At 51.0% G+C, this 11,874-nt stretch overlaps 1 protein-coding gene across 1 annotated transcript; it reads left to right on the top strand.

Annotated features, from left to right (window-relative positions):
* Positions 1–1,240: 1,240 nt before the first annotated feature.
* Positions 1,241–10,987, top strand: LOC124239595 (arylacetamide deacetylase-like 4). Its single transcript, XM_046661778.1, is given in 7 exon segments — positions 1,241–1,312; positions 2,848–3,032; positions 10,007–10,116; positions 10,266–10,428; positions 10,686–10,816; positions 10,819–10,917; positions 10,920–10,987. Coding segments are annotated over 7 exon segments (828 nt in total).
* Positions 10,988–11,874: the final 887 nt, after the last annotated feature.

Raw genomic sequence — 11,874 nt, 5'->3', positions numbered from 1 at the left:
TTTGAACATATTTATAACAGCTTCTTTGGAGTCTTCGTTAAGTCTGACATCTGGGTCCTCTCAAAGGCAGTCTCTATTGCCTGTGTTTTTTGCTCCGTATGGATCACACTATTCTGCTTCTTTGCGTGTCTCATAATTTTCTTTGTTGAAAACTGGAGATTTTCAATATTATATTGTAGCAGTGTGGATTACTGATTCCTTCCTCACTCTTCCCCGGGGGTGTTGCTTCCTTTGTTTGCTTGTTTATTTGTTTGGTGACTTGGGTGGACTATTTCAGTCAAGTCTATTTCCCTTGCATTGTGCAACTTCCCAGTCGCCCCTCAGAGGGTGCAGCCCTGGGCGGTGTACAATCAGCCTGGGATGGCATTGTTTTCATTAGGGCCCTCTTTGACTTTCCCTGATCTCTCTCTTAAGCTGTTGGCCTTTGTTGGTGTCACACCAGCTGTTAGTCTCTACTAATTGCAAGTTAATGTTCTGTTGTTTTCAACAATGCTCAGGGGCATAAATTGTTCCAGATGCTTCTCCAGGCCCACTCCTGGAGCGTGGGTGGCTCCCCAGTCCTCAGATCCTGCAGTGCGTGTGGCTCTTCCGCTCCAAGCTCCTGTGGGGCAGATGGCTTCTCTGGCACCGCCTCCTGCAGTAGCCTTCCCTTCCAGCCCCCGTGGGTAGTTTCATTTCAGAGTCCCTCAAGCAAGACACCTCCCTGTGAATGAATGGCTCTCCCAGCGCTCAAGAGGGCAGATTTCCAGCAAAGTTTTTGGTGGGGGGAGGGTAGATGCCGGGAAGTCCCACGGGGACAGCAGCAGAGCACCCTCTGGGAAACACTGCAGAACTGCAGAAACTGGGCACTGGCAAAGCCACCTGGGCTGCAGGACCCTGCCCGCTGTGAGCGCCGGAACCAAGAAGCAGAGCTGAGAGGTCTCCCCAGCACCCTTTCCTCATGATGCTCAGCGCCAATGGACCAAGGGAAAATACTGAAAGGTTCCAGCTCTGTTTTCACAGAGCAGGCAAAAATGCTGATTTGGGCCTGAGAAGCAATACATTAATAGCTGGCAAAAACGCAAATGTTCATCATCAGCAGAGAGAATAAAAAGTTGTGGTATATTCATACAATGGAATGCTACGCAAGAACGAGAATGAACAGACCAATCTATACAACGTGGAAGAATTTCACGAACCCAGTGTTGAGTGAAGGACGCCAGACATAAAGACATCCTCTCTGTGTGATTCCACCAGGTAGATGGACACCAAGCTGACTTTCACATCCAAACTGAAGGCCGTGTTCTCACTGAAGCCATCCCTGACCTTCACAGTGATGGCTGCTGCCTCCTTAGAGGCCCTCAGTCTCCCGCTCAGAGTTCCTTAGAGCCCCTCTAAGGCTGTATTGCGCGGATATGATCATCTACGCTTCTCCTTCCAGCAAACCGAATGCTTCTTGTCAGCAAAGATCACGTCTCATTTCTCTCTGTCTCCAGCATCTAGAAGAGTAACTGTTCCTGGGCTTCTGAACAATGCAAGGTGGTAATAAACCTCTCTTTGCGTGACTTTCGGAAAGGTCACTAGAGACGACCAAGAAGTTCGATTTGCTTTGGTTTTTCCAACAGCGAGTCCACATGTTCCAGAGCTGGCAATTTCGGACAGAGGCAAGTGAAGGAAGATTGATTATTACTTATTATTATTTATACTATTACAAACATATATTGCTTATATATAAATATTACAGACATATATTGTTTACATATAAATTTACAATATTTTTATATAGTTATAAAATAACATTATTATAATGTTATTGTTTATAATAATTTATTAATAGTAGTACAAACGGGAGCATCAATGGTTTAAAAATGCCTGAGGTCCAGCCTGTGCCTAGAGCTGCAGCAGATTTGGAAACCACAGTTTGGCTTCTTGTAGGATCCCTGCTCCGGGCCCGGCTGGCGCGGCTGCCCTGAGATGCTGGGTGAACTCACTTATGAGCATGGGAAGCATCTGCCAGGTGCCAGGTCCTGCGCTCGGGGCGGGGCTCACCGAGGTGGATGAGGCAGTCCCCGCCTCCGAGGAGCTTAGATCTGAGCAATCAAGTGCACCGAGCGTGAAGGATGCTGCGGCTGGAGCTGGTCATCCCTCCGGGGCTGTGAGCCCTTTGAGGGCAGGGACTGGGTCTGAAATTGTTCTGGAATCCTCAGAAACCAACCAGTGATTGGCAGGCGGTAAATGTTTGATGTTGAAGGGAGAAAAGGAGGGGGGTGGGAGAGAGGAAGGGAAGGGAAGAGGGAGGGAAACTGACGAGCAGATACGAAAGAGAGTGTGGCCTCTGTCTTGAGGAAGTCGGAAGAGAGAGAGGGAAGCAAAAGCCAGAGGGAACAGAGGAGCAGGGCACAGAGAGAGAGAGAGGGAAGGAGGGAGAGAGAGAGCCCCGCCCAGCATCGCTGAGAGCAAAATCACGACAGTGCCCACGCTCGGGACGTGCAATGCAGAAATCTCAGCCTGGCAGGAGGCGGCAGGAGAGAGGGGACATCCATAGCTCCCAGAGTGCACTGAGGGCCCTGGGTGGGCCCAGAGTGTGTGGGGAGATACAGTGGAGGGGTGGGGAGCTGGAGCCAACCTGCGCCGACAGGAAGCGCCCTGGCCTTACGGAGCTCAGAGCTGTTGAAGGTCCAGGGCGGCCCAGCACGGAGGCCCGGTGTCCTCCTCAGATGTGGCCCAAGTGGTGTGAAAAGCAGCCATTTCCACCTTGAGGACACCTCACTCTCCTCCAACTCAAGTGAGAAATAATGGTTTTGCTGGAATTTCCTTTCGAGAAACTAAAGCCTTGTGTGTGTGTGTGTGTGGGTCTCTCCATGGAAGAAATGCATTGGGGCATCTTGGGAACTGGGAACCATATCCATGAGAGTGTTCCCGCTCAAGTCCGCATCCCCCACCCCGGGAGGCATCAGCTTCTTCCACGGGGGAGGGGGGCAGCGGCGCCGGGGGGGGGGGGGGGCGCTGGCGGCTGATTCTAGAGCCTGGGGAAGGCACTTCCCTGAGGCTTCGTAAAGGAAGAGCCCCATCGACCCGCACAGCTCTGCCCACTCCGCCCCGGGAACTTTCTGGAGTAACTCAAAGGAGTCAGCAGTTGGAGTTTAAAAAATGTTTTGTTTTATTTTATTGAGGTCACAATAGTTTATAACATTGTGGAATTTCAGTTGTACATTATTATTTGCCGGTTATCTTATAGGTGTGCCCCTTCACCCCTTGTGCCCACCTCTCAACCCACTTCCCCTCTGGTAACCACTCATCTGTTCTCTTTGTCCATGTGTCTGTTTATCTTCCACATGTGAGTGAAATCATGCAGTGTTTGTCTTTCTCTGTCTGGCTTATTTAGCTTAACATAATACCCTCGAGGTCCATCCACGTTGTTGCAAATGGGACAATTTTGTCTTTTTTATGGCTGAGTAGTATTCCATTGTATATATATATCACATCTTCTTTATCCATTCCTCAGTTGATGGGCTCTTGGGTTGCTTCCACATCTTGGCTATTGTGAATAAGGCTGCAATGAATACAGGGGTGCAAAAGTCTCCTTGAATTGTTGTCTTCAAGTTCTTTGGATAAATACCCAGTAGTGGGATAGCTGGGTGATACTGTATTTCTATTTTTAATTTTTTGAGAAATCCAGCAGTTGGAGATTTTTATAGGGAGCCCAGACCAAGGGCTTTGGGCTCGAGTGAGCTGCTGGTGTGCAAACCTACATGGAAGACGTTCTTTCCTGTCCTCTGACGGTGTTGCTCTGGGTGAGGCTAGTGATGTGTCTCAGGGGGGCGTTCGTGGCCTCCTCTCTTCCCGCACCACCCACAGCCCTCGCTGGTCCTGTCTGTTCTCCCCCGGCGATACAGCCCCAACCTGTGCGTTTCTCTTGGGCTCTGCAATACCTCCGAGATCCGAGATGCCTCTTCTCCGGCCTGCACCTCTTCACCCCGCACCCCTGCTCCTGCTCTGCCTGCTTCACCTCTGCCCCCACAGTCTCTTCCTCCCCCAGCAGCCAGAAATGGCCCTGAAAACTACAAGCCAGAGCTCGTTAGGCCTGCGCTTAACCCCCTCTGTGGCTTTCCAGCACCCTTAGGTGAAACCCAAGCTCCCTCCGCAGCCTGTGAGGCCCTGACCGAGCTGGCCCTGCCCGCCTCTCCCACCCGGCCCCCTGGGTCTGCCTCTGCCACGGCCACACCAGGCTGCTTCCGCTCGGAATCTTCAACACTGGCTTCTCCTCGGCCTCAAGAGATGTCTCCCCGCTCCCCCTGACTTTGCATGACAGGCGACCCCTCGTTCTTCCAGTCGGATCTCAAATGTCCCTCCCCAGGGTGGCCTCCCTGCCCACCTTATCTGACGACCTCTCCCTGCCCACTCCACAGCCCCACCCCGTCCCCATCTCCCTCCTCGACATCATCCTTCTACGTTTTCTTCATGGCACTTGTCCCATCTGAACTTATCTTGCTCTTCATGCGTTCCCTTATTTACTGTCTGTCTTCCCTCAACTAAAAATGGAAGCTCCAAGGGTGCGGGGAAGGCTTCTGGTTGCTGGCGTATCCCCTATGCCGGGCCCGTGGTTTTCGTTTGTTGAGTGAATGTGTAAGTGCGTGAATATGTAGATGGATGGATGGGTGAATAGCTGGACGAAAGGTTGTGCTCATGAGCAATCAATCAAGTGGATGCGTCGGTGGCTGGACGGACCCGTGGGGAAATTGGCCCCTGGAAAGAGGCTGGCTTCTCCCATCATGAAACTCCCTGAGATTAGGGTGTGCTGCCACCTGGCGGTGGAAATACCAGCATCTGAATTGGCTGCTGGGACGCTCTCCCTTTTTCAGAAGTTAACCATGAATGTCTCCCATCTTCTGTTCACCCGCCCCCCGCTTGTCCAAGATCACTCTTCCCTTTCAGAGGCCCCCGAGAGCACCCCAATAGTTGGCTGAGACTGTTACCCTTCCTCTGTGTGGGGATGACACCTCCTAAAGTAAAGCCAGGGCTCACTCAGCAGTTATTTACTGAGCACCTGCTTTGTGTCAGACCCTCTTCCAGGTACGGGGAATGCAGTGGAGAGCAAGAAAGAGCCTCATGGAGCCGATTCAAGAGAGGGGGCTGGACGACGAAGGGCAACGCATGTCGGGTAGTTTCCTGTCTTGTGGCAGCACAGGGTGAGGGGGTGGAGAATGCCTCTGGCGCTTCTTTAGTTCTCCCGATCAGAGAAAGCCTCCCCAAGATGGGAAATTTCAAACCCAGGCCCAACAGGTAAGAAGGAGCTGGCCTTGCGGGGCCAGGAAAGAGCATTCTAAGCGGGCCTGGAACGGGGTGATGCTGTGAGGTGCTTGCCTCGGGCTGCATGTTGAAAGAGGCACCAAAAAATGCATCCTCAAGATAAGTAATTTTTTAATACAATTTATTTTAAAAAAATCAATATTAATGCAAAAAACTATGATGAACCAAATATCAACATTTATATAAAGGTAGGATCCAACAGAAGTGGGCAAGTTGGGCAAACGCAAAGCAGGACCCTAACTATTTAAAGTGTTGATAGGTGTTCATCACTGATGCTTTCAGCATCATTTTGATTCCTTAAAACATCACACCAAAGGATTATTTATCTCAGGTACGGAGCGTGTTGGCGTCCCCTTAATGTTGCACCCAGGGCAAGTGCCTGCTTGCCTCACCTGGTCCCAGCCCTGTTAAGTCTAAGCAGAAGGGGTAGCAAGCACAGAGCTCTGGAACAGGTGCTTGAGGGGAAGAATGTCGGGTGACAGAGCCAGGAGGTGAAGTGGCAAAGGTCGCCAGGACCCAGATGTGGCTAGCAGGGTCTCCACTGGCTGCTTGTGATTTCTTTCTTTCTTTCTTTTTTTTTTTTTTGCTGGGGAAGATTGGCTCTGAGCTAACATCTGTTGCCCATCTTCTTCTATTTTATGTGGGACGCCACCACAGCATGGCTTGATGAGCAGTGTTAGGTGCATGCCAGGTTCCAAACCTGTGAACCCCAGGCCACCAAAGCAGGGCATGTGAACTTAACCACTATGCCACCAGGCCAGCTGCTGCTTGTGCTTTAAAATCACCTGGGGGCTTTAAAGCCGTACACCCAGGCCCCACCCCAGGCTGACTGTCAGTCTCTGGGTGGGGTCCAGGCAGCTGGGGATGAGACCTACTTGGGAGCTGCCCGCCTGATTCAGTTTTGACCCTCCCTCTGCCACCTCCCTCAAACGGTGTTAATGAAGCGTGCACCCACTGCCCCTTCTCTCTGTGGGGTCAGTCTTTCACAGCCTCCCCTGATGCTGGCATTGCCTGCTGCAATTTGGGAAATCCTGCCGCTTGTGCCCACCCCACAGCAGTTCTGAATTTAGAGGAGGCAAATGAGAGAAGCTACAAATTTCCCTTTTAGCTCTGTAGGGAAGGAAGACATTTCCTCTTCCCAAATGTGGGTTCGTCTGGCTGGAGAACGAATTAAATTCACGTGAGACAGAATAGCAAGAGAAAATTAAACAAAGCTTTATGAGGAACCATGGCCTGGGGCCTTTCTTCCCGAAGGAAGAAAGGGCACCGAAGAAGTGGGGTGCACATAGTGGTTATATACCCCCAAACAGGGTGTTTCACATGTGATTGAAATGTCCCTCCCACAATAGTCACAAGATTGCCCTGTCAGCACAGAGCTTGATGGACACAGCAGGTAATGGTCTGCTATCACAATGGGCGTAGCAGGAGGCCAGTCTATCGTCTGGAGCTGGGCGGTCACAGGTGAGCGCAGCAATCAGTTCCTTCCCTAAGGAAAGATGCTTAATCCTTAAAGAAATGCCACCGTTGGGAGGGGGAGGGAAGTCAGTTACAGGAGGTTACCAGACAAGCACAATAAAAGGCAGATTTAAGTCCTTGCCTTTGGCATTGATTAATAGTTTCTAGAGAGAAGATCATCTCGTTTCTTCTTCCTGGTACAGAGAGGGAGGCACCTTTACAGATAGAGATTTACCTTACAAATGTAAATGTGTCCTAACAAAGGGCAAGTTCCATTCCTCCTTCCCTGTCCCAGTTTATCAAAAGCAATCAGCCTCAAATAATCCTGATGCCAAAGAGATATATCTTGGGGTGGCCAATTCCAGGTCCCCACAGCTCCAAATTCTACAATGACCCCCTTCAAACCTTGACTGCTCCCAGGCTGGGTAGACAGTACAGCTGTGTGACTTAAAGCAACTTACTTGGCGTCTCTGGTCTTCTCCATGAGAGTGAGGAAGACAGCATCTCTCCAGTACTCATTGACATACTTCCCAACTGGCCTAGCATTGTCTGGACATCCACCATTGGAGTTTCCCTCAGACTCTACATCTCCGAAGGGCTTTGTGCTAATGAAAGTACCCCTTGAACGTTGAGAGGTGTTAATAAGCACCTGCATTATACATTCCGGGAAATTGCTAAGGATATCGCTATTCTAGAGAGATGAAAAGACCCGGCTTGTGGGCCTCACCAAGCTTGATGGCGCGGCTGGTGGAGGTGGAAAGGCAGGTAAGTTTCTTCAGGCTGCGAGGGGGCTGCCGGTGGACGGTGCCCGGGAGGACATGTTCCGAGAGGCACGGAGCACAGGGAGATGTTCTGGTCTAGGTGTTCCCTGACTCCGTCAGGACACGATGAGACTCCCCACCTCGGCTCCTGGAGAAGCTCAGCCTCTCGACCTTTCGGTTCTGCAGAGGCGTCGCCCCCGCCCCGGGTGGGCAAGAGGGACCAGGGAAGACCCTGGCCACTTCTGCCTCTGCCCGAAGGTCGGCAGTTCTAATACACAGTGTTTGTTAGCTCGTTCATAATGCCATATTTGCATATTCAACATTTAGGGAGGTGTCTTCACTTCCAGAAATGGAAAACGGAAGCTGAAGTTTGTGCCTGCTGCTCCTGGTGCCGGGGTCACCTCACTGCGGGGACCCTACAGACAGTGTGTGTTCACCTGCGTTTACGAGGGAACCCATGTTGGTACCCGCGACTTATTTATCAGTGGATGGCTCACTGAGGAAATGTTGCAAAGCTACAATCAATCCGTCACAGCCTGTCCTTAGAGATGATGCTTCAGAGCCACTTTGAAAGGAAACAAAATTCAAAGGCTAATAGAAGGTGGCGTTTTTCAAACTGGGTTCCTTAGAGCACTGGGGTTCTCCGCGTTGCCCCAGAGGTGGCCGTGGAGGTCAGAGAGGAAGAAGAGTGGGGGAGCTCCAGGCCCCTTATCCTCGGGCAAAACCGGAACAACTGCCCATCTTATTTTATACAGCAGGGCTCCCTCACCATTTTAGTAGAAAAAGAAACTGTGTGGTTCTAACAAAGGTTGAAAGCCACTAGTCTAAGGTGTCATTTTTCCTTATGAGCTTCTTCCAAATTTAATCTTTCAAGTAGAATACACTTTTTTTTTTGAGGAAGATTAGCCCTGAGCTAACATCTGCCACCAATCCTCCTCTTTCTGCTGAGGAAGACTGGCCCTGAGCTAACATCCGTGCCCATCTTCCTCTACTTTATATGTGGGACGCCTACCACACCATGGCGTGCCAAGCGGTGTCATGTCCGCGCCTGGGATCCGAACCAGTGATCCCTGGGCCGCCGAAGCAGAACATGCGCACTTAACCGCTGTGCCACTGGGCCAGCCCCTAGAATATACTTTTTTGATGCTCTTAAATGATAGCTTGAAGGAACAGAAAAGACGATTAGTAACAATCTCAAATAAAATTTAGGATAATGACCATGTTTTAAATAAACTCTAATCTGAGCGGTTTAGCCAAACCGTTTCTATTTTTTAAACTCATTCTCTCTATTTTCCTATCTTGATTCAGACATTAGTTAGTTAGTGTTTTACCATTTTTAGAAGTTAGTTTTTCCCTAGCTTTACTGAGATATAATTGGCAGACAACATTGTGTAAATTTGGGTACAACGTGTTGATTGATACGTGTATATACTGCAAAATGATACCGTCACAGCATTAACTAACTCCTGCATTCCATCACATAATTACTGGGTTTTTTTTCGTGGTGAGAACATTTAAGATCTACTGTTAGCAGCTTTCGAGGATATCATACGGTATTATTAGCTGTAATCACCATGCTGTACGCCAGGTCCCCAGAACTTGTTAATCTAATAAGTGGAAGTTTGTGCCCTCTGACCAGTATCCCCTCATCTCCCCCTCCCTTCAGCCCCCGGCCCCCCAGCCCCTGGTAGCTGCCATCTACTCGGTTTTTCTGAGTGTGGCTTTTTTCGGTTCCATATATGAGTGATTCCATACGGTATTTGTCTTTCTCTGTCTGACTTATTTCACTTAGCATAATGCCCTCAAGTCTCATCCAAGTTGTTGAAAATGGTGGGATTCCCTTCTTTCTCATGGCTGTTCCGTTGTGTGTACACCACATCTAGGAGCTCGCTTTAAGCTCCTTCTCTTTGCTCTTGAATTCCTATGAGGAGCCACACTTTTGGGGCTCGCACCAACCCTGGGGATGCTTCCCGCCGGCCGCGGCACCCGTCCTTCCACGGGCTCAGCTCTGCCCTGCCCCCCGCTTCGACACTTTCTCCCTCAGAACGCTCCCCAAGCCCTTCTCTCCTCCCCGCGACCCCAGGAGGGAAGGCAACCCTTGGAGCCAAGGGGTCAGAACAAACGTGGCCTTTACTTTGTCCATCCTTTTCTCTCCTGACAGGCAGGGGGATGGGCAGTAGCTTCATTCGCTCCTCCTGGCATCGCCGGTGGTTTTGCTCCCAGCGCCAATAGCTTTCACGTTGCACACTCTTGTGTGGGGTGCCTCCATCCACAGGAAACAGGGCAGAGTTTCGAAGGAAACAGGAATCCCTGCCCGTTAGGCTAAGGGAAGGGTCTTCAATCCTCCTATGCCAAGAATGGGATTGAAATCCTTACCTCGGGGTCATTCTGAGGGTTTAATCAGATACGGGATTGCAAGGGGGCGTTGAGGACACAACTGAAACACCTTCCCAGCGGCACCTGTCCACACTGGTGGCTTTTGTTCGCTGCTTGCTCCCGAGGTACCGCAGGCTTCCTGATCACCATTCCCGGGTCCTTTCCCAGGACTGCCTGAAGGCCCCCATTCGCTTCCTGAAGGCCCTGAAAACCGAGGGGGCGGATCCTCCGGGTTGTAATCTGGGGAGACAACGTTGGGAAAGGTTTCTGACCTCTGTCACCCAGACCTTGGTGGCAGATCAGGTGTCCCCGGGTCGGGGCCCAGCCTGATTTACGCAGTTGTCCTTCCAGCAGAACCAAAACCTCCCGTTCCTCTCCCGGAAGTTCGTGACGACTTGTGTGTTGAAACATCTCATCGTCCACTCCTACTGGTGGGGTGCCGTCGAGAACAGTGCTTTCACACCCTGGATGTCTGGAGGAAGGACAGGAGGTGCCTCAGCCCTGACATCATACCTGAGAGATTCAAGAAGACGGGCTGCCAACCCCTGTTTCTGGGCGCTTTTAAAGATTTTTTAAATTTTTAAACTTTTCCCTTTTTTTCTCCCCAAAGCCCCCCAGTACATAGTTCTGTATTTTAGTTGTGGGTCCTCTGGTTGTGGCATGTGGGACGCTGCCTCAACGTGGCCTGATGAGCGGTGCCATGTCCGCGCCCAGGATCCGAACCTGTGAAACGCTGGGCCGCCGAAGCAGAGGGCGCTAACTTAACCACTCGGCCACAGGGCCGGCCTCCCTGGCCGCCTTTAGGGAGGCTGCCTACCTAGAAAACAAATTTTGGGTGCAGAAAATTCACCCCTCACAAGAGACGCTGAGACTCTCGCTCGCTCAGCTTCCTGAGGCCATCCTGGGGAGCGGTGAGAATGACATCCTCCACGATGACACTTGCTCTCTGAGAAGCACTTGGAGGACCAGGGAGTCCTCATGACGTGGTTCTATGTGGAGTATGGCTTTCCTGGGCCTATAACGTTATTTGATAAGAAGCTTTCTCTTTCCCATGCTCCCTGAAAATGGTGAATGCTGTGGTCCGTTATATAAAGAGCGTATGGTGACCCTGGGGCCCTGAGTAGGGCATGGAAAATGCGGACTACCAGCTGAGCCCTTTGTGAACCCTATTTCATTGATTAGGGAGATGCTAAGCCAAGGCCTGGCCTACGTGGGGAGGACGAGAAGTCAGCTAGGAACAGTCTTGCTCAGTATTTAAGAGAATCCAAACTGTGCCTCTTTCCTTCCAGCGCCAACAACGTTCAATTCTGGATCTAGCAACATTCTCTAACATTCTCATTCAGGAGAAATAAATATCAAAGGGAGAAAAAAGTGCCTTTAAACATTTCTCAAGGCCCTAACACACAAGGTCTGTGGGGGTGAAGGCCAACAGCTGGTCGTACTGTCCATGGTGAGTCTATACCGTGATGCCAAAGCATTGCTTGGGGCCGTGGTTCCTGTTGGAGGAGGGGGCACCTAATTGTCCCTGGGGTCAAAGGTCACCAGCCAATTCCAACAGACTGGTTCCAGGTTGGTTCCAGCTGGCCTGAGAAATGCTGTTGCAATGGAACTCTCCTGTTGATATAGCCACCCTTGGGCTGGACTAGGGGGAGGTTTCAGAGGAGATTAAGGGAAAGGGAGACGGGAGAAGAGGCAAGAGGGAGGTGATGAGGAAAATGGTGGGCTCTGGGGGGCTGTGAGCTTTGTTGAACTCAAGTCTACAATCCGAATTTCGAAGTCAGATCACTGGCTACCCAGAGGCAGGCAGGTTCTCAGAGGCAGGGCTGTCTTGGGAACCTCCGGATGCCATCTGGGTTGTGGAAACAGCGTTCCCTAGGGGAGTTTATATATTGTTCCCACGTTTACAAAGAACTCGCCCTGCCTTAGACGGCACCGCTTTCCCTGCTCCCAGGGAAAGGGGAGGGAGTCTTTGCACTGCACGCTGGGGGCAGTC

The sequence above is a fragment of the Equus quagga genome, chromosome 5, assembly GCF_021613505.1.
Source record: "Equus quagga isolate Etosha38 chromosome 5, UCLA_HA_Equagga_1.0, whole genome shotgun sequence".
NCBI lineage: Eukaryota > Metazoa > Chordata > Mammalia > Perissodactyla > Equidae > Equus > Equus quagga.
This window is presented reverse-complemented; position numbering and strand designations above follow the sequence as displayed.